The 23,691-nt window shown below is 38.5% G+C and overlaps 1 protein-coding gene and 1 long non-coding RNA gene across 5 annotated transcripts in view; both read right to left on the bottom strand.

Moving 5' to 3' along the window:
- Positions 1-556: 556 nt before the first annotated feature.
- Positions 557-5,214, bottom strand: LOC117077860. Its single transcript, XR_004434846.1, has 2 exons — positions 3,500-5,214; positions 557-2,393 (listed from the first exon to the last, which is right to left on the bottom strand). It is a non-coding gene; the product is annotated as an uncharacterized LOC117077860 (long non-coding RNA).
- Positions 5,215-6,689: 1,475 nt separating this feature from the next.
- Positions 6,690-23,691, bottom strand: part of EDA2R (ectodysplasin A2 receptor) — a 44,142-nt gene continuing 27,140 nt past the window's right edge. For 2 of the 4 annotated variants that reach the window (XM_033201430.1, XM_033201431.1), the window contains exons 3-6: positions 12,292-12,470; positions 11,661-11,746; positions 9,877-10,041; positions 6,690-7,147 (exon numbers count right to left, since the gene is read on the bottom strand). In XM_033201430.1, the coding sequence (XP_033057321.1) occupies positions 6,765-7,147; positions 9,877-10,041; positions 11,661-11,746; positions 12,292-12,470 (813 nt within the window). In that variant the 3' untranslated portion in view covers positions 6,690-6,764. The remainder of the gene's footprint in view (positions 7,148-9,876; positions 10,042-11,660; positions 11,747-12,291; positions 12,471-23,691) is intronic. The other 2 variants (XM_033201432.1, XM_033201433.1) reach the window with 2 other exon arrangements.

The following is a 23,691-nucleotide window of genomic DNA, read 5'->3' as shown; positions in this document are numbered from 1 at the left end:
AGAATGCAAGGCCCAGTTAGGATTTTAAAAACGCCTTTACTCAGAGGCATGATAAATACACAAGCCCTGACTTCTTACCTCCTGGTAATTCCAGTCACTTCTCCCCCATTCTGTAGTGGTTCCCTCAACAAACCCTTCTACGGCCTGTGATAGTATTTCCCAATATATTTTTTCTATACACACCCCTAAGCCTTAGTGGTTTCCTCTGTCCTTTCTCCTTTGGTTTGAGTGAGACCTCCTAAGTCTTCCTCCTCTAAGTACTGCCTAGATGCTTTCTCTCCCTCTTTTCTCTAGGCTATGTAAGGTGTAGAGAGACTAAAAAGAAGAGAACTGAATAGGACTCAAGTTGTGCCTCTTTCTTTTGCACTGAATTGAGCAATTAAGTGGTGTGTGTGTGTGTGTGTGTGTGTGCACGTGTGTGTGTGTGAGAGAGAGAAAGAGAGAGACAAAGAGAGAGCAAGAGATTGATTATGGAATCAATCCTGGTAATGAACGTTTTTTAGAAAGTAAATTAGTAAAGCAACAGCAGTCTACTCAGAGATCAGTAATCATAGAATATTTTTTAAAACAGCTTTATTGAGGAATATTCTACATATTATAAAATTCATTCATAATTTCATGTATACAAGTCAATGATTTTTATTCACTTTATTGAGTGGGGCAGACATCACCATAACTAGATTTTAGAACATTTTTATCCTTTAAGTAAGATCCATCATGCCTACTAAAATTTAATTTTTTCTCTCATGGCCATTCCAAGGCAACCATTAATCTATATTCTGTCTTGATTAGCATGCTTTTTATGGACATTTGATATAGATGAAATCATACAATATATGGTCTCTTGTATCTGACTTATTTTACTTGACATGATTTGAGGTTCATCTACAACGTATCGTGTGTCAAAAGTTCAATATTTTTTACTGCTGAATAGTATTCTATTATATGTATATACCACAACTTTTTATGTATTCACCAGTTGATGGACACTTGGGTTGTTTCCACTTTTTGGATATTATAAATAATGTTTCTATATTTGTATACAAGTATTGTGTGTACATATGTTTTTAATTATATTGAGTATATATCTAGGAGTGATATTACTGGATCATACTCTAGCTTTAGCTTTTAGAGAAACTGCCAGACTGTTTTCAAAAGTGGCTATGTCATTTTATAATTCTACCAGCAATATATGAGGTTTCACATTTATCCACATCCTTGCCAGCATGTGTTGTTGTCAAGATTATAGAATATTAAAGATGGAAGGAAACTTGATTTTCCTACCTCTTAAATTATAGTAAAGTATAGCATTCAAAATTAAATAGTGTCTCTTTAGGTGGTCTCTTTCACTTGGTAAGATTATCAACACAAATACAGACCCTGAAAGGGTAAGGCAGTACTCTTAACAAGTCAAGCTAGAATATGCTTGTATTTTAAGAAATTACGATCAAAATGAAAATACACACACACACACAATCAAATTCCTAAAGATTTTGCAGACCTCAGAAGACGTGCACAGTTCCCTTAGGACCATGGAACCCTATTTGATAAGTATTAGTTTAGAACACAACAGTTTCTAGCAGATCCTTATCTCAGAGAAGAATATAAATGGCATAAACAATTTCAGAAAAAGAAAGAGAGCTTGTACTATAACCCAGATCTCCTGAGTGACAAGTTAGTGAATCCCATCACTACTGATGTCACGTCCAATGATCAGAAATACATTTTTTGCTGTGCTCACTGAGAAAAGACACACGAGCAAAATGATTCACCAGGTTCTCTGAAAATAGAGGAATAAACAAGGTGTTTGGATATATTTATGTTTATTGGCCAATATGAAATGTTTGCCGAGCATCATAAAGAAACATAGCCCTGTCACTATCTACACATGCATATAGCTCAAGATTTAACAAAATCTCTATAAATAACCCATTTATGAGAAAAAAAATAAAATGTATCAATATTCAATGTAAAACACCGAAGACCTAGCTAGTAAGGTGGGGTTGGTAGGCAGGGGGGAGACAGGAGGGATTATGATCTCAATGTGACAGGGCTGTATGTTGTGGAGGGGTATGCTGTAGTGCTGAATCCTTTCCTAGCCTGGATCTGAGAATCTTGGAGGAAAAAATTGTTTTCCTGGACTCCCTCCTGTCAAAGTCCAAGTCAAAGTATATGGAGAGAAAAACAGTAATCCAAAACAACAACAACAACAAAAAAAAACAATTCATTCTCAGCAAATACCTTCCCTTCCTTACAAACAAAAACTACATTTTTTTTTTTTTTGCTAGTTCATTTAGAGACAACTTAACTACTGTTTAGGCTCAAGGGTATGTTGAATATGTTTTTATCAAGTGTACTTTGTGTCCACTAATAACCCCTTTGTAGAAAGAGACCTAATACCATAAAAACCCTAGAAGAAAATCTAGGTAGTACCATTCAGGACATAGGCATGGGCAAGGACTTCATGTCTAAAACACCAAAAGCAACGGCAGCAAAAGCAAAAATTGACACATGGGATCTAATTAAACTAAAGAGCTTTTGCACAGCTAAAGAAACTACCATCAGAGTGAACAGGCAACCTACAGAATGGGAGAAAATTTTTGCAACCTACTCATCTGACAAAGGGCTAATATCCAGAATCTACAAAGAACTCAAACAAATATACAAGAAAAAAACAAACAACCCCATCAAAAAGTGGGCAAAGGATATGAACAGACATTTCTCAAAAGAAGACATTCATACAGCCAACAGACACATGAAAAAATGCTCATCATCACTCGCCATCAGAGAAATGCAAATCAAAACCACAATGAGATACCATCTCACACCAGTTAGAATGGCAATCATTAAGAAGTCAGGAAACAACAGGTGTTGGAGAGGATGTGGAGAAATAGGAACACTTTTACACTGTTGGTGGGATTGTAAACTAGTTCAACCATTATGGAAAACAGTATGGCGATTCCTCAAGGATCTAGAACTAGATGTACCATATGACCCAGTCATCCCACTACTGGGTATATACCCAAAGGATTATAAATTACTCTACTACAAAGACACATGCACACATATGTTTATTGCGGCACTATTCACAATAGCAAAGACTTGGAATCAACCCAAATGTCCATCTGTGACAGACTGGATTAAGAAAATGTGGCACATATACACCATGGAATACTATGCAGCCATCAAAAAGGATGAGTTTGCGTCCTTCGTAGGGACATGGATGCAGCTGGAAACCATCATTCTTAGCAAACTATCACAAGAAGAGAAAACCAAACACCGCATGTTCTCACTCATAGGTGGGAACTGAACAATGAGATCACTTGGACTCGGGAAGGGGAGCATCACACACTGGAGCCTATCATGGGGAGGGGGGAGGAGGGAGGGATTGCTTTGGGGAGTTATACATGATATAAACGTCATGCACATGTACCCTAGAACTTAAAGTATAATAAAAAAAAATAAATAAATAAAAAAAAATTAAAAAAAAGAAAGACACATAAAAGCACAGTGCTCAAAGAAATAAGTCTCAGCATTGAAAACGAAATCTGTAAAAAGAACTCTCCTGAAGCAAATACTCAACCATGATGTTTGCCCTGGCCAAACAGAAATTATAAAGAAAAACATCCTTCAACTCACCTTTACCCAAAATACCTTAAAATGCAAAGCCAATTGCCGCCTCCAATTGCTGAACCTCAAAAAGTTGGCATTAAGGTGATGCTGGGTATTGCTTGGGCTGTTCACATAACATTCATGCCATGAGCAAGCACACTGAAGAAGGTTTACTTTGTCATTTTATCACATTTTTGTTATTATTATTATTATTACTGTGTTACAATCATTATCTTTCCTCTAGAGTGGCAGTGTTAAATGTGAGCTTGAACCACTGCTAGCCACATGGCAACCTTTGAACACCTGCAGTCTGCTCAAACCCAATAATCCTCTGGATACTACTTCTTCTACCAGAAGGTATAAACACGATCAGTGTAAGCCAGTGAGATAAGAATAACCTGTTGCTGTTGCAGGAAAACAACAACAACAACAACAACAAAAAAACAGCAAACCTAAAGGCCAAGGCCTAAAACCTTGGTTACCACATATTTGCTAATACCTGTGTGGGGCCAGACTGCTTGCTTGGTACCGGCTTGTATTTCAATTGCTCCTAATCCTCAGTCCAGTACAATGGGACCTTTTTGTTTTTTCCCAAGTGCTTTTAGTAATCTGATCAATTGGTTGCCCCAGGGGCCCTTAATCAGTGTTTGTAGATGGACTAACCCAAAATATGTATTTAATAAATTTCTAAAAGCAAAAATCTTGCTGTAGAGAACACTCTTTTGCCAGAGCAAGAACCTGGTGATGAAGTGCACATTCTGTCTGATGTACTTAATAAACCACCTAATACTTGTGGGATAGGAACTAGCTGTACAAGTTTCAGACAGATTCTCAGGTAATAAAGAATACCACCTCCAAGGAACTTGTTTTTCTCTGAGCATGAGATGTATAGGTGGGAGCTAAAGGCAAAAAGACAATTGAGAAAGAATCAAAGGGGGACAGTGGTGAGAGAGCTGGGATTGAATTGACATTTCAATAGAAAGATGAATACTCAGATGTCCTTAAATGGATTGAGGGCTGTCTTTTAGGGACTGCTTGGGTGTAGTTTGGGGAACCCAGGCCCCAGAAGGAAGATTATTTTGACTCAGAAATGTTCTGTAAGGTTCCAAAATGGCAAACTTCAACCCTTCTCCCTGCTGAGGGTGGTGAGCACCTCAAATACAGGGTGAGGCCCCGGGAATCTAAAGGGAAAATGTTTGCCCTGCCTCATGCTGCAACGCAGCAGTCTGAGACGTGAGCTTGGGAATTATGGCACCAGGCCTCCCCCAAGATAGATATTAATACGTGTGTGTGTGTATGTATATGTGTGTGTGAGAGTGTGTGTGTGTGTGTGTGTGTATGTTGAGGAAGGAGGCTGTGTGGAGGAGCTAAAAGGGGAGAAGGGCTTGATTTTGTCCCTAAAGTGCTAGGTAGATATGCTGACACAATTTTGAGAGGCTTACCTGACCAAAAATGCAGGCATGGAAACCCTACCTCATTCACTGTCCTCTCTCCTCTTCTCTATATTCAAGTTGAGCTAGGAACATGTCTGGTAGTCCCATGAATGTGGAATCTGGCTCCCCAGACTACAACAGGGAAGCAAGAAATGCTCCAGATCAGTCCCGGTGAAATGGAGAATCAATTCTCTGGTGGGATGGGACAGGATATGCCACATCTGTAGAGTATTAGCTCTTGCGGACACCACATTTCAGGCCCCTGCTGCTGTTGTGGTATAGCAACAAGGAAGCAGAGTCCAGAGAGAACAACTGGCTGCCAGGAGCCCAAGAGACTTAGGGAGGGAGCAGATCAAGTTAGAAACATGTAGGTAAATGTCACTAGTACCCTTCTCTCTCTACCCCTCCAAATATCACAGGTTAAGCTGATGGCTGAGGATGTAATAGCAGAAACACATTACTTAGATAGGGATATGACAATTCTACCCTATTCTACATTGGTGAAACATTTATCCTGAAGATGGGTTTAGTTCTAAGCTCCACATACTTTAGAAGAACCTAAAGTGGTATTCTCCAGAGAGGTGATGTTGTCTTCAAGCCACTGCAGGGCTATCTTAAAGCACAGGAAACTGATGAGGTCTGCCTTGCACAAGGAACAGAGCCAGGATGGATAGGCGGGTACTATAGGAAAAGCTCTTTCTTACATTGAGCTAAAATTCACCAGTCACAATTGTATATATTGTAATATACATTGAGTAGTAGTCAGCCCTCTGCCACCTCAAGTATGTGAGCAAGGACTACACAAACTCTTAGTGGGGATATTATAAAATGAACCCAAGCCTTGGAAGAAGAACTGGATTAGATAACCTTGAAGGTACCTAAGTTGACTGATTTGATATCAGTTGTAACTTTCAAATTTGATATCAGTTATGACTTTCAAATGTACATTTGTTCACATTTTCTTAGGTTGGATGCAGGGAGCAGGGAAGACATTGGGAGAAGTGAAAATGTATTAACTGAAGAAATACAGAATTGGACAGTGCAAGATATTTGGTTAGTTGAAAACTGGGAATCTACCTACTCTTCTACCTCATGCTACGTAAGCCTTTGAGAAACCAACATTGGCTATCAAATGGTTGCAACGGTGGAGTTGGACCAACTCTAAAATGTAGTTCTTGCCCAGTTCTAGCCCACTAATTTGCTCTGTGACTTGGAGAAACTAACTTCCCTCTCTGTGTCTCAGTTCCTGCCTCTGTAAAACGTAAAATGAAGGGATATACGCACAAAGTTTGTATAGTTATTAGGGAATGGAGGTTGATTTGAAATGTAGGGTTTCCAGATGGCAAGGCTTGTATATTTTTTTTCTACTGTGCTATGCTGCTTGTACACACAAAGGGAGATACCTGAATATGACCATTAGATAGTGGCGCCCTGAGACAGCTTGAAAAAGGCCAGAATGGAGAGACTGGTGTCATGACAACCTTGCCAGTTCCCTGACAATTGCAGACCCAGAAGTGTGATATCTATCTGGCTTAAAAGTATAGCAACACCACTGTTGCCCCTCCACCCACAAGTGTTCCTATCTTGCTGTTGTTCCTCCACTCCTAGTGAACAATAATATTCCAGAGGGGAATTCCTTGAGGGTAGTCCTTAATTTCTGTTTTATTTTCTGTTGTTTTTGTTTTTTCTGATCCACCTTTCCAGCTCACCTCATTAGAGTTAAGGGCTGGGAACTTCAAAGGGCACATTGAGCTCCAGTCCTTCTCCAGTGCTTTCGGTTGTGTTTCCCCTCAAGGTCTCAGCTCCGGTATAGGAGGCAGAGCTGGAAAACTTTTGCAGGTCCAGCTCTGTGCATTCGATGGGGTTGTGGACCCAGTGGGAGTGGCTCTCTGAGGCGCAGGAGGCCGTGGTAAAGGACTCCTGTGTGGGGAAGCCACTAGTCGAGCTGCAGTCGTCCTCGAGGATAGGGTTAAGTGGCCGGATCTGAAAGATGCTCTCACTCATTTGGGGCTCAGGACTGGTCTCCTTGCTGGGTGGCATGGGGAAGAGAGATTCCTCCTCTGCTGTGTTATCAGCCTCAAACTTCAGCGAACCTCCTGCAACTCAAAGCAGAAAGCCACTGGGTTACCCCAAAGCAGGGGCTCTTCTCAACTGGGCACTCGGTACTGAGCACAAGATAGGAAAAGGTCTGGGAGCTGATTCTTCCATTCCTCTCCCTGGGGACTAGAGCACGTAGCACCAGGCTGAGGTGACACAGTTGAGAGACATACTTACATTCGGGTATCAGATTGAGGCTACCTGGTACTGGATCAGGGAAAATAATCAATTTCTCTAGAGAAAAGGACACCTTTGTGGGAAACAGGATTTTGATACCGTCTCCCTTGCCATTTGGTCTGGTCTTATGTCTATGTACATTAAGTTATATGGCAAACTAGACTCTGCAGATGGAATTAAGGTTATGGATCTCAAAATAGGGAGAGAATCCTGGATTATTCTATGGATCCAATGTAATCCTGTGTCCCTAAAAGCAGAAGAGGAAGGCAGAGGAGATAGAGAGTATCAGAGAGATGTGGCATGAGAAGAACTCACCATTGCTAGTTTTGAAAATAGAAGGGGGCCATGAGTCAAAGAATGTAAGTGGCCCTAGAGGCTTACAGCTGGCAAGGAAATGGGACCTAAGTCCTTTAACTGCATAGACCTGAATTCTGCCACCTTTGTGCATGATCAAGCAAATAGATTCTCTCCCAGAGACTCCAGAAAGAAACAGCCCTGCCAATATCTTAATTTTGGCATTGTTTGAGACTCTAAGCAGAGACCAAATTGAGCCTACTGAATTTCTGAGCTATGGAAACTGTGAGATAATAAGCTACTAATTGTGTGGTAATTTGTTATGGCCATGATAGAAGAGTAATACCCCCTTTATGCATGGGTCCAATTCAACATCAGGTCACAAACTGAGAATCTATGGGATGTGTGTTTGGCCTCTTTGCTTTGGTTGTGATTTTGTTCTTTATTCAAATTCATTGACTATGTTTAACACAATTTCAGTAAAAAATTCCAGATTTCTAAATTCTCTTGAAAATGTAGAAGATCTTACAACACTAAATTTTCCATGTGGTTACAAAGAGCTGGAGCCAAGTAGTGGGATTCTCCTTTTGATAAGGGATGTGCTCTCTAGTTTGCCACAGTTGCTACTTTTCTCTCTTGCAATCTTACATTGGATCTAATTCACACATACATCTCACTCCTGTATGTGTGTAAGTCAGTGACTCCTGAAAAAGTTTTCCAAAGTGAGGAAATGTCTAGCCTTCCTACCCTTATAAAAACAGTGAGGAAACTGCCTGCCTTCATATTCCAAGCAGGTTACCATATTATTATCTTCAGGATAGAAGGAGAGCAGAAAAGGGTTATCCATCTCTCCTCTCCGGAGGCAGCTCTCTGATATTCTCTCCTTTTCATTTTCTGGACCCTGGAGTCCAAATGCTTCATTGTTCATGTTTCATGTCCATGCATCCAGGGCCTAAGCAACAACTCTTATCTGGGACGCTGGCCTCCAAAATCAGAAACAGGAATGTCTACCCTGAGTCACAATGTCCCAGGAACTAGCAAGAAGTAGACTTTGAGAAAAATCATAAAGGGACAACAGTGTTTCCCGTGTATCCTGCAGCCCATGAAATGCTATATTCATCTCCAATTAAGCCAGGGCACAACCAAATATACCTCTTGGGCTTTTCAAGATCATCTGCCAGGCCCCAGAGCCAAACTGACTAAGGCAAATTTACGTTAGCAGGATCTTCCCACACAAATACTGCTGCTTTGGACAAAAGATGAAAAGGAGTCCTTAGCACTCTTTCATCTAGTGAACTTTATCCTCTCTCTTATAAATCAACTTCATTCTCTGATCTGAGTTCCTGTTTCAGTATCCCTGCCTAACTCTCAGTTCCCTTAATGGCACTGAAGCTGCACTGAACCTTGGTACTCTTGGCTGGAGTTCTAACTCTTTGCCTGGTCCTGACCAGCCACCTTCCCACCTCCTCCATCTTTTCCCTCAGTGAGCTGGATTTTCTGTCCCCCATTCTTGTCTAGTAGCTGAAGTTGTGCTTAATAGAGATCACAATGTTATTGTAACTTTAAATATGATTTTCCATCTGGAATTTTGCATGGCCATCTGATACGGACTGGGCCAGACCTCTTGGACATCAGTATTATCTGAGGGAAAAAGTCTAGGTTTGCCGACTCCTCTGGACATAGGGCTGTCAGTTATCCCCATTTGTGAAGTTATTATACTGATAGCAGTTGCCTTAGACCTCAACCACTTTTATTACAGTCATATCTCAGATATAGCCAAGCCTTCCTCAATTCATGACACGCTTTATAATTTATACCTACTAGTATAGATATAAAGAATTGGAAAAAATCTTAGAAATCAACAAATCCAATCCTGTCTCTTATCTTAAAGATTAAGAAGAAAGAGGTCTGAAGAGGCTAGATGACTTGTCTAAGGTTTCATGGTGATTTAGAGGTAGATGTAGAACCTAGGTCTCCAGATTCCTTTCCTGAGGGGTTTCCCACCATACCACGTTCCTTTAAAAACCCCTGAAACGTGATGAACCAGATTTTCTAAACTCTCAGGGTTGGTTTCAGTAATCTCTGAAGTCCCATGCTTTCTATTGCAGCCCCAGATAGTTCCCCAGGCCAACAGAAGACTATTCATGGGGTTTTCAAGCAGAGTAGAAAAGGCCCATTATCTCTCAACCCCAGAACATTCCTCTATTCTGCCAATAAGAGCCTTGTTTCTGATTCATGTGAAACATGAAACAGCCACCCTTACCACGCTGGCAATGTCTGTTGAAGAACTGCTTGCAGTAGAGGAAGAAGAGCCCCAGGAAGGCCAGGGTAAACACCACTAGCAGGCTGCTCACCAGTGCAACAAGTGCGGCCTCCTGAGGGGGCACTGTGGGTGCATCTGCCTCCACTAAGCTCAACTGGAAGGCACCTGTGAGACAGAAAAATGGGGGAGGTCAGTTAGTGTGGGCAGTAAACAATCACACTGACCCTGGGCCTGGACTTCCTCAGGCTGTCACCCTTCTCCCTAGGGCCTTCCCCAATTAGGGTGGCTATGCTCATTTTGCTTCTTTCTAGAGCAGGCAAAATCATGAAGAACAAGGCAAAAGAATTTGTATATACTGCTGGCATGTACAAATTAGTACAATTAATCGAAGATGCACGTATCCTATGATCTTTCTATGTCACATCTAATTATACAATCCAGATCAATTGGAAACGAGCTAAAACATTCCTCAGTAGAGCACAAGATAAACAAATCATGATATAATCCTAAAATCTTACATTATTATACAGCACTTAAAGACCTTTATGGATCAGTATAAATAATATAGAGGGGAAAAAGAAATTTGGAGAAACAGAACATATAGCTTGATATCGCTTCTATAAAACATAAAATACATAATAATAGCATATATCGGTTATGAATATGCACATATATCACAAAAGAACCCAAGTATTAAAACATTAGTGGAGAGTATGGCAGAGGCATGGTGCTCACCAATTATCCACATACTCCCATGTGTTCCCCTTATGCCCTTGCAGTAAGGCCATAAGAGTACTTCTGGCCAATGAACTGTGAGTTGAAATGACATGTTTCACTTCCACACTGAGGCGGTTAAGAACCAATATGTCTCCTCCATCTCTTCCCCTGTATCATCAACCTGGAAGACATATGGTCTAGAGTGCACAGTCAAATGATGTAGGAAGGCCTTTGCATAGTAAAAAGAATAAACTTTTATTGTATAAATTCACTGAAATTTTGCAGTTTGTTTGTTACTGTAGCATAGCCTACCAACAGAATACATACAATTTCAGGATAGTGGTTGTATCTGAGGAGGTAGGGAGGTAACAGGACTCTGAGAGAATCTAAAAGAGAATTCCATTATCTCTGTGGAATCTTCATTCTTTTAAAAAATCTGAAGCAATATGCAAAATGCTATGATTTATTAACTTTGGATAGATGCTGGGTAATTGCATTTTAACTTTACATTTTTCTGCACTTAAAAAAATATTTCTACATGTTTGAAATTTTTCATGATTTAAAAAATATATCAATAATTTTAAAATAGTAAGTAAGCAAATAGATGGTAGACAAAAAAGACAGACAACCAGATAAATGGATAGTGATATAGGCATAGGTTAGACCCTGATTCTTCATTCAGCCTCTTACAAGTCCTCAGCTCTAAGGGCTCCTATATACTTTGTATAATAGTAATACCTCATAAGTGTACAAATATTATAATTTGTAAAGTGCTTCCTAATATCCATTTTATCATTAGACCTAGACACCCACCACACAAAGTATGAAGAAAAATGATTATCATGACTCATCCTTTTTTCAGAGGTGGGAAATGAGGTTCAATGAGATTGAATGATTTGCACAGAGTTGTAAAAATAATATGTTGTAAAAGGAGAATTCTAATCTGATTGCCTTGCTACTCTACTCTACTGAAAAGGTATGAGGGGATAGGGGAAGTATTTACTACCCTATCTTGTTGCCACCCCATGGAATGTGAAGAAAAGGGAAGAAGAGAACTGGGTACACACATTGAACTTCAGAGGTGGGAGTCTGCTTCGTGCACGGGATGCACTCTTGCTCCTGTAGGCCTCCAATGCGTGTCTTTCGGTAGAACCTGTGTTCAGAGCAATTAGGAATGGCAGGGTGATCAAACAAGCAATGCACGTGGACCAGTTCATCCTGGGAAAGCAGCTCCTAAGAATCTTCCCAACCTGAAAGTAAGTGCCCACCCCTCATTCTGACTTATCTGCCTCTGTGTCTTATTCTGACTCAGAGACCCAGACAGACGCTCTACTTCTTCCCCCATTCATCACACCTTGTAGCCAAAAGGAGACCTAATTCCACAAGAGAGTGGTGCACTGCTTTGCTACCAAGTACATCATAGCTTCTTTTAAATCTACAGTGAGATTTACCTTGAACTTTGGTCTTCGGCTGAGAGTGATGATGAAAAAGCTGTCAAGTACTCATCTGTGACTGACAATGTGCTAAGCACTTTATAGAGAGATCTTGGGAAGACACCACTTCTCTCTTCTTGGAGCTTAAACTGAATATTATGTTGATAGGTAGAATACTTCAACTAGGTTCTGAGAGTTGAGGATGGGAGATACCTCCAACAGCTAGAAAAGCCCAGACAAGCTTGGTCTCATAAAGTAGGCTCACCTGGGCAGACAGTCCCCACAAACAGCATTAGAGGTAGCTGTGCAGTTGACCTTCTGAACACGATTGATGACAGCACAGGTGATGCAACTCTGACATCTGTGGTGGCCCCAACTGCTTTTGTACCTGCGAGGAGGGCAGTCTGTGCAGTAGGCATCTCCACCCTCTCCATAACCACAATCCTGTAAAGAGATGGGAGGTGTTAATATTGCTTTATAGGAGCTTGGAGATGGGATCACCTGTGGGACAAGTGGACATGCACAGAGTAGTATTTTTCAACTTGCAACCCTGTTACTAAATCATAAAACCAATTTGCTAGCTTCCAGCCAGCATTGAAAGATAAAATAGAACAAAATAGAATAATAATATCAACTATAAGAGTATACAGAATGAAGTAAAGCTAAGTATTTGTATCAGTCAGCATAGGCTATGCTGTAGTATGGCAAAAATCAAACCCTAAATCTCAGTGTCTTAAAAGAATAAAAGTTTATTTCTCACTCATCATATTTGCCTACCAGGGGGTTCCTGAGGACTCTGCTGTACATCATCCTCAATGGGGTACCCAGGGTTACAGAAGCTTTATTTTTGTGCTTTTATGATTGAAACATTCTGAACTGTGTACAAGCTCTTAGTTTTCCCCCCAAAATGACCCATGTTGCTTTACTCACATGTCCTTGGCTGTACATATCACATCATTATTAATAACTACAACGGGTACAAGAAAATGCAATTCTACAATGTGATAGAATGTGGGGAGCTGAAATATTTGACAAATAGTCATAAGCACTACCCACATCAGTACTGTTTTATAAAAGTTTTCTAGATAAAATGCATGAAAGCATACATTGAGTTGTGACAAAAAGTTATTTCTTAGTCTAGATCATGGTAAAAAAATGTTTGAATGCCAATGGTATAGATGAGAGGCAAACACTCTAGTTGGCTCTTATCTCAGCTCTGGTACTAAGTTTGGCCATACTCCTTCCTCCCCGACCCCCAATTTCTGGGCATCAGAAGTCCCAACACTGAGTAAATTGGAATAAATCTTCTCTAAAGATTATTAAAGCTGACAGCCTAACCCCAACAGGAACAAGATTCCTGCCTGATACCAGTCACAGCTCTTTCTCAGAGAAACAACTCTAGTTGTAGAAGGATATTAACTGTATGCTAGTTGTAGCAGAAGCTGGCTGGTTGTTCACTCAACCTATTCTTTATTTCTTCTGGGAATACCACTAGCCTATATTCCTTAACCCCACTGCAATGAAGTGGGGGCATGTGCATCATTTTTAGCCAATGAAATACAGATACTAATATTGTTTGCCATTCCCAGCCTGACTCAAAAACATGTCCTGTGTGATACTTAAATTTTCTTCATACATTCATTTTCCAGTGCCTGCTGACACCCCTGGAATCCTTGGAATAAATATACTAAGAATGATAGAAGAAACCAGATAAAATGGAGGAGTGGGCAGCTTCAATCTCTTATGCCCCCATAGAAACACAGAAAAACAAGCAGGAACTGTCATAATAAATGTTGTCAGAACTCTGGAAAACATTCAAAGGCTTACATGAATCATGTAAATGTTAAATTCAAGAAAAAGCCATTTGAAAATAATAGGAAAGTAGTTTTCTGCTATTTTTACTTGTACTTGTTACATCCCTCACCGCAGAGCAGTGGCAATCCTAAAGTAGTGTAAGTCTTAAAGTAGCCTCAGCCTGTATTCCTAGTGTGAGACCTCAGTACCTGATTCCAGAATGAGCTAAGCAAAACTTATTGACAAATTAATGTGTATATCTGTCCTAACCTCTTTGAGGGCTATGTGAAGGTCTGATATAAGGTATTTATGTATGTTCCACTAGATTCAGAATGCAGATTGGAAAAGTGATGGGCACTGTTTCAAAATGCTGCAAGACAAACTAACAAACCACAATGCCTAAGGCAATGATTATGGATTAAGAAATAAAACAGACTGTCTGAATCTGGAAGCAAAAGCTGGACGGGGGTTCCTTTAGAAATAAGGACATTCAAAAGTATCCACGTGGAGGAATTTAGAAAGGTTTGTTCATACAAGACACATACTCATAAAATACTAGTGGAGACCTAAAGCTTACATGTCAGGCTGATCCTTAAGTTAAGTGCACATCTGGCTAACTGTTTAAGGAGTGCCTCAGCACAGAGCCAATCTAAAAATGTGATAGAAGTGTGTGACTATTTTTTCTTTTGGTTGTTGTTGTCATTTTTTAACTTTTAACATTCAATGAAATTGCTGTCCAAACATTAGCTGAACATGAGCTAAATTAACATAGGTTTCAATGACGATGCATGACAAAAAATAGTCTCTACAAAAATAGTTTGGAAAAACACCTAAACAAATGGAGTGCTAGCGTAGGCAATATGGCAAAGCCCTGAATCTACCAAAAATACAAAAATTAGTTGGGCATGGTGGCATGCACCTGTGGTTCCAGCTACTCAGGTGGCTAAGTTGGGAGGATCGCTAAAGCCCAGGAAGTGGAGGCTGCAATCAGCAATAACCATAACACCACACTCCAGTCGGGGTGACAGAGCAACACCCAGTTTCAAACAAAATAATAATAATAATAATAATAACAACAACAACAACAGAATGACACTATCACCTTCGACAATACAAATCTAGAAAAAAAATAAATAAAATAACAAAAATAAAACCGATAAATGTGAGGAAGAGGGGGAATCTAACTTCCAGAGTTACTTCATTACAATCCAAAACTGCCCAGTTTTTAACAACAAAAAGTAAATCACACAGTGTAAAAAGAAACAGGCAACTGTGGCCCATTCAAAGGAAGAAGAAAAAGAAAGAACTGAGACTATTCTTGAGGAAGCCCAGACATTGCACTTAGTAGACAAAGACTAAAAGAACCATCTTAAATTTGCTCAAAGACAAACATGGACAAAGAATTAAAAGAAATCAGGAAACAAATATATAAACAAAGTGACAATATTGGTAAAGAAAAATTGTAAAAAGGAACCAAACATAAATGCTGGAGCGAAAAAGTAAGATAAATGACATGAAAACTTCACTAGAGAATTTGAGTAGGTAAAAGAAAAAAATGAGCAAACCTGAATGTAGGACAATTTCAATTATCAAGTCTGAGGAGAAGAAAGTAAACAGAACATAAGGAACTTGTGGAACATCATGCAGGTGACACATATATGCATTACGGGATTCCCACAAAAAATAGGGAGATGAGGAACGAGAATGACTATTTGAAGAAATAATGGCTTAAAACTTCTCAAATTTGATGAAAAACATAAATTTACCCATCCAAGATGCTCAAGAAACTCCAAGCAGAGTAAACATAAAGAGACCTGTGCTGAGATACACTATCAACAAAATGTTTATAGCTGAAAACAAAAAGAAAATATTGAAAATGAAGAGTGAAATTATTTGTCAAGTAAAGGTATTCTCAGTAAGATTCAAAGTATATTTCTCATCACAAAGTACAGAGACTTAAAGTCACTGAGATGACATATATAAGTGCCTAAACAAATAAACTGTTAACCAAGAACTCTACATACAGCAAAAAAGTTCTTCAAAAATAAAGGAATAATTAAAACATCCCTAGATAAACAACAGCTGATTGATATCACTAGACCTGACTATAAGAAGGGAATCCTTCAGGCTGAAATGAACAGACAATGGACAGTAACCCAAAGCCATAAAAAGAGTAAATATCTCTGGTAAAGGTAATTGCAGGAAAAAATATGATTCCAATTATATGAAATATCTAGAATAGGAAAATGTGTAGAGATAGAGAGTAGAGGCTATCAGGTACTTTGGGGAGGGAGAAATTGGGAGTTATTGCTTAATGCATACAGAGATTGTGTTGGGGTAATAAAAAGTCTTAGCAATAAAGGGGTGATGGTTGCATAACATTGTGAATATGATTAATGCTACTGAATTATACACTTACAATGGCTAATACAGCAAATTGAGATTATATATTTTACCACAACCTTAAAAATCATAATGCAGTATACCAAAAACCATGAATTGTAAACCTACATGGGTGAATTGCCTGGTAGGTGAACTGTAGTTTAATAAGGCTGTTTAAAAAATACAGAGCTCCCATAAGCCTGGCTTCCTCAATGGCTGAGGAGAGACTTCCTACTCCCCAACATGGATTGGAGTTACATTCAGGAATAAACCCTTAACCTGTTATGTCACCAGACTTTAGTATTTGTTACAGCAGTTAGTATTACCTGAACTAATATTTAAGTTATACTTTCCCAGGAGTTGGAAAAAGTGAGCATCAGGCAGGCTCTAAATACTCCTGCCAGTCTGTCCCTGTGTTTGCCCACTCAGGCTTTACTCAATGCCTTGCAGCCTCACTCACAATGATCCCATCTGCCAATGGGATCTGATATGAGCGCTAGCCATTTTACTCTAAGTTTCTTGAAAAGGCAAAGGGTTTCTTATTATCTCTACTACCTTATGTGCACCACTGGAATGGTGATAGCTTCCATATCTGCTTAAAACAGTGAGCTGAGGGTCAAACTATTAGGAAATATAATGTAGTGATGAAAATCCCTGATCCACGGTAATGAAGACCTATCTGTAACTCCCACTTCTATCACTGACCAGCGATGTGACCTTGGGCAAGTCATTGGGCCTGAATTTTCTCGTCAATCCAATTGTAAATAATGCTGTCTAACTTATAGGTTTGTTAAGATTACATGAGCTGACCAAATGAACAAAGGGTATATCTCAAAGCAATGGAGAATAGCTGGCTTTTTAAATAGGTTATGTTGTATAACTGAATGACAATATGAAAAATGATAAAATTAGACACATTACTCACACTATACACCAGAGTAAATTCAAAATAGATCAGAAATTTATAGATAAAAATTAAAACCAAAAAGTACCAAAACAAAATATAAATAAATTTCTCTTTAATCTGGGAGTGGAGAAATTTTCTCTAACTGCAATTCAAAGTCCAGAAGCAATAAAGGAAAGATAGATAGATCTAATTACATAAAAATTTTAAAAAGTTTCAGGGTAAAAGATTCATAAGCAAAATTAGAAGATAAATAATGAACTAGTAAACAGATGTACACCATATCACAGACTAAAGATTTATATTCCTAAAATACAGAGCTAGTATAAATTAACAACAACCTTATAAGAAACTAAACATATATTCACAGAAAAAGAAACACAAACAGCTCTTATTTAAATAAAGGATGTCTCTTAATCAGATACACACACACACACACATACACAGAGATACATATATAGCTCTGTGTGTGGGTTGTGTGTAGTGCTTGTCACCATGTCTAGAACATAATAATCCTTCAATGAACAGATGAACTTTAGGTATTGTTCTTCTGGAAAGCAAGTTTTTATTCTGTCTATAGCAATGGAATCAGAAGACCTATGCCTGACTCCTGACTTACTCACTTGGTAGAGAAGGGAATGACAAAAGCAAGCAAGCATTTATTGAAAGTTAACCAATAAGTTGAAGGACTGATTGATTGATTAATTGCTTAGCACTCCCTTTTATTTTATTGGTTAACTCAGAAAACATTTTTGAAGCCACTACAATGTGTGAGGATGCTATTCTGAATATTGTGACTAAATAATTGAATCAATCAGACAAAACTCCACACACTCATGAATTTATATACTTGTTTATTCATAAAATCTTACAAGGGTGCATTATAATCCATGTTTCACAAATAAGCAAAATTGAGGCACAAATTATTTGCCTGAGAAGCCTCTTCCCCATGGGCCTGAGATTCCCCACCCACAACTAGAGACAATAGGCTGCAGTGGGCACCAGAGATTCTATCATAAGTACCCAGCTCAAATATTTCTTTGTCCTGTGGGTCTGAGATTCTTTTCCCCCACATAGGAACAGGTGGCGGGGGTATACTGGCAAGTGGTATCCTACTAATAACAAGTAGTACAGTATGGGAAATGTTCTTTGACTCCACAACTCAGACACTTCTTTATGCTGACCTAGAAGGACCAGTGACCTGGCCCAGGAAATCTTCTATACCTGAGGCAGCAAAGATAAACCCCACAGATCACAAATAACACTACAAAGGTCCTGGAAATTAGTCTTTAGAACTGCAGCTCACAAACATAGGACAAAACTTGTATGCTAAACCTAAACGGATGGCTGCCTGATAAAGTAAAAGAATTAAATAGGACCCTGAGTCTCCTGATATAATTGACAAAATGTCCAGAACTCAATGAAAAAACACCCATGAAATTAAGAATAAGGAAAATCACAACATGAATGAGAAAAATGAATTAACTGACAGCAACTCTTAGATAAAGCAGATGTTGGAATGATTGAACAAGTATTCTAAAGCACCTATAATAACATTTTTTTTTTATTTTTTATTATTTCTTTATTTTTTATTTTTTATTATACTTTAAGTTCTAGGAAACATGTGCATAACGTGCAGGTTTGTTACATATGTATACTTGTGCCATGTTGGTGTGCTGCACCCATCAACTCATCAGCACCCATCAATTCATCATTTATATCAAGTATAACTCCCAATGCAATCCCTCCCCCCTCCACCCTCCCCCTCCCCACAATAGGCCCCGATGTGTGATGTTCCCCTTCCCGTGTCCAAGTGGTGTCATTGTTCAGTTCCCACCTATGAGTGAGAACATGCGGTGTTTGGTTTTGTCTTCTTGTGATAGTTTGCTAAGAATGATGGTTTCCAGCTGCATCCATGTCCCTACAAAGGACGCAAACTCATCCTTTTTTATAGCTGCATAATATTCCATGGTGTATATGTGCCACATTTTCTTAATCCAGTCTGTCACAGATGGACATTTGGGTTGATTCCAAGTCTTTGCTATTGTGAATAGTGCCACGATAAACATATGTGGGCAAGTGTCTTTATAGCAGCATGATTTATGATCCTTTGGGTATATACCCAGTAGTGGGATGGCTCCTATTCAACATAGTGTTGGAAGTTCTGACTAGGGCAATCAGGCAAGAGAAAGAAATAAAGGGTATTCAGTTAGGAAAAGAAGAAGTCAAATTGTCCCTGTTTGCAGATGACATGATTGTATATTTAGAAAACCCCATTGTCTCAGCCCAAAATCTCCTTAAGCTGATAAGCAACTTCAGCAAAGTCTCAGGATACAAAATTAATGTGCAAAAATCACAAGCATTCTTATACACCAGTAACAGACAGAGAGTCAGATCATGAATGAACTTCCATTCACAATTGCTTCAAAGAGAATCAAATACCTAGGAATCCAACTTACAAGGGATGTCAAGGACCTCTTCAAGGAGAACTACAAACCACTGCTCAGTGAAATAAAAGAGGACACTAACAAATGGAAGAACATACCATGCTCATGGATAGGAAGAATCAATATCGTGAAAATGGCCATACTGCCCAAGGTAATTTATAGATTCAATGCCATCCCCATCAAGCTACCAATGAGATTTTTCACAGAATTGGAAAAACTGCTTTAAAGTTCATATGGAACCAAAAAAGAGCCCGCATTGCCAAGACAATCCTATGTCATAAGAACAAAGCTGGAGGCATCACGCTACCTGACTTCAAACTGTACTACAAGGCTACAGTAACCAAAACAGCATGGTACTGGTACCAAAACAGAGATATAGACCAGTGGAAAAGAACAGAGTCCTCAAAAATAATCCCACACATCTACAGCCATCTGATCTTTGACAAACCTGAGAGAAACAAGAAATGGGGAAAGGATTCCCTATTTAATAAATGGTGCTGGGAAAATTGGCTAGCCATAAGTAGAAAGCTGAAACTGCATCCTTTCCTTACTCCTTATATGAAAATTAATTCAAGATGGATTAGAGACTTAAATGTTAGACCTAATACCATAAAAACCTTAGAAGAAAACCTAGGTAGTACCATTCAGGACATAGGCATGGGCAAGGACTTCATGTCTAAAAAACCAAAAGCAACGGCAGCAAAAGCCAAAATTGACAAATGGGGTCTAATTAAACTAAAGAGCTTCTGCACAGCAAAATAAACTACCATCAGAGTGAACAGGCAAGCTACAGAATGAGGGAAAATTTTTGCAATCTACTCATCTGACAAAGGGCTAATATCCAGAATCTACAAAGATCTCAAACAAATTTACAAGAAAAAAACAAACAACCCCATCAAAAAGTGGGCAAAGGATATGAACAGACATTTCTCAAAAGAAGACATTCATACAGCCAACAGACACATGAAAAAATGCTCATCATCACTGGCCATCAGAGAGATGCAAATCAAAACCACAATGAGATACCATCTCACACCAGTTAGAATGGCAATCATTAAAAAGTCAGGAAACAACAGGTGCTGGAGAGGATGTGGAGAAATAGGAACACTTTTACACTGTTGGTGGGGTTGTAAACTAGTTCAACCATTATGGAAAACAGTATGGCGATTCCTCAAGGATCTAGAACTAGAATAACAATGTTTTAAAAAAAAATTTAAAATTCTCTTAAAACTAGAAAACCTCATCAAAGAAACAAAAGTATTTTTTAAATAAGCAGATGATAATTATTAAAAATAAAATGACAGAAATTTTTAAAACTCACTGGATGGGCTCAGTAGTAGAGAAGAGACAGATGATAGAAACAGTGAACTTCAGAATAGAACGACAGAATTTATGCAATATGAACAACAGGGAGAAAATGGCAAAATAAAACAAAATGAACAAAGCCTCAAGAACCTATGAGACTATAACAAAATATAAAGCAATCATATTCTCAGAATCTCATGAAAATAACAATTTTAAAAATGTTTGTCTAAAAATATTTTCAAAAAATTGGTAGAAAACTTCACAAATTTGGTAAAAGATCTACAAGTTAAAGAGGATTAACAGACCCCAAATAGAATAAATCCAAAGAAATGCACACCGACACATATCATAATAAAACTTCTGAAAACTAAAGAAAATAAAAAACATTGAAAATAGCCAAGAAGAAATGACATCATCTATAGAAAAACATCCATTCAAATGATATGACAGTGTGTTTTTATCAGAAGCCATGGAGGCCAGGAAGAAGACCTACATTTTTCAAGTACTGAAATAAAAAAACCACCAACTGCAAATTTATATCCAGTGAAAGTGTCCTCAGAAATGAAGGTACATAAAAACATTCTCAGGCAAAGGAAAACTAACATAATGAGTTGCTAGTAGGCCTACCCTTAAATAATGCTAAAGGGAGTTCATGAACATAAATGAAATGATTTAAAAAAGAGTGGAAGTGATAAAAGAAGAAATCTTGGAGCATCAAGAAGGAAGGAACACTGGGAGAGAAAAAATATGGGTCTATAAAATGCACTGTCTTTCTCTTCATGCATTTTATAAATCATAGTTGATGATTAAAGCAAATTTAACAAAAATTATATCTGATATTTGTGACAATGATATTTAAAAGTGGGGAAAGTAAAGGAATCTAAATGGAGCAGATATTTCAATACTTCACTTGAAATGGCAAAATGTTGATACCAGCTGACACTGAAAAAGTAACGTGTTAGTTTTTCATGTAATACTCAGAACCACCTCTAATAAGATGATACAAAGAGATACACTCAAAAAAACTACAAATAAATCATGACGAAATCCTAAATAAAATGTTCATGTAACCCACAAGGAAGGCAAGAAAAGACAAATAGAGGGACAAAAACAGAGAAAACAAACACGGAAACAAACAGAGAAAGCATTTTTTCATGTGTCTGTTGGCTGTATGCATGTCTTCTTTTGAGAAATGTCTGTTCATATCCTTTGCCCAATTCTTGATGGAGTTGTTGGTTTTTTCTTGTAAATTTGTTTGAGTTCTTTGTAGGTTCTGGATATTAGCCCTTTGTCAGATGAGTAGATTGCAAAAATTTTCTCCCATTCTGTAGGTTGCCTGTTCACTCTGATGGTAGTTTCTTTTGCTGTGCAGAAGCTCCTTAGTTTAATTAGATCCCATTTGTCAGTTTTGGCTTTTGTTGCCGTTACTTTTGGTGTGTTAGACATGAAGTCCTTGCCCATGCCTATGTCCTGAATGGTATTACCTAGGTTTTCTTCTAAGGTTTTTATGGTATTAGGTCTAACATTAAGTCTCTAATTCATCTGGAATTAATTTTCATATAAGGAGTAAGGAAAGGATCCAGTTTCAGCTTTCTGCTTATGGCTAGCCAATTTTTCCAGCACCATTTATTAAATAGGGAATCCTTTCCCCATTTCTTGTTTTTCTCAGGTTTGACAAAGATCAGATGGCTGCAGATGTGTGGTATTACTTCTGATGACTCTGTTCTGTTCCATTGTTCTATATCTCTGTTTTGGTTACTGTAGCCTTGTAGTATAGTTTGAAGTCAGGTAGCATGATGCCTCCAGCTTTGTTTTTGACTTAGGATTGTCAAGGAAATGCGGGCTCTCTTTTGGTTCCATATGAACTTTAAAGCCGTTTTTTCCAATTCTGTAAGAAACTCATTGGTAGCTTGATGGGGAGGGCATTGAATCTATAAATTACCTTGGGCAGTATGGCCATTTTCACGATATTGATTCTTCCTATCCATGAGCATGGTATGTTCTTCCATTTGTTAGTGTCCTCTTTGATTTCACTGAGCAGTGGTTTGTAGTTCTCCTTGAAGAGGTCCTTGACATCCCTTGTAAGTTGGATTCCTAGGTATTTGATTCTCTTTGAAGCAATTGTGAATGGAAGTTCATTCCTGATTTGGCTCTCTGTTTGTCTTTTATTGGTATATAAGAATGCTTGTGATTTTCGCACATTGATTTTGTATCCTGAGACTTTGCTGAAGTTGCTTATCAGCTTAAGGAGATTTTGGGCTGGGACGATGGGGTTTTCTAAATATGCAATCATGTCATCTGCAAACAGGGACAATTTGACTTCTTCTTTTCCTAACTGAATACCCTTTATTTCTTTCTCTTGCCTGATTGCCCTAGCCAGAACATCCAACACTACGTTGAAAAGGAGTGGTGAGAGAGGGCATCCCTGTCTTGTCCTAGTTTTCAAAGGAAATGATTCCAGTTTTGCCCATTCAGTATGATATTGGCTGTGGGTTTGTCATAGATAGCTCTTATTATTTTGAGATACGTTCCATCAATACCGAGTTTATTGAGAGTTTTTAGCATGAAGGGCTATTAAATTTTGTCAAAGGCCTTTTCTGCATCTATTGAGATAATCATGTGGTTTTTGTCTTTGGTTCTGTTTATATGCTGGATTACGTTTATTGATTTGCATATGTTGAACCAGCCTTGCATCCCAGGGATGAAGTCCACTTGATCATGTTGGATAAGCTTTTTGATGTGCTGCTGGATCCGGTTTGCCAGTATTTTACTGAGGATTTTTGCATTGATGTTCATCAGGGATATTGGTATAAAATTCTCTTTTTTGTGTGTG

The sequence above is a fragment of the Trachypithecus francoisi genome, unplaced genomic scaffold, assembly GCF_009764315.1.
Source record: "Trachypithecus francoisi isolate TF-2019V2 unplaced genomic scaffold, Tfra_2.0 Lachesis_group6, whole genome shotgun sequence".
Classification (NCBI taxonomy): Eukaryota; Metazoa; Chordata; class Mammalia; order Primates; family Cercopithecidae; genus Trachypithecus; species Trachypithecus francoisi.
The sequence above is the reverse complement of the archived record's forward strand: the minus strand, read 5'-3'. Positions and strand labels throughout refer to the sequence as shown.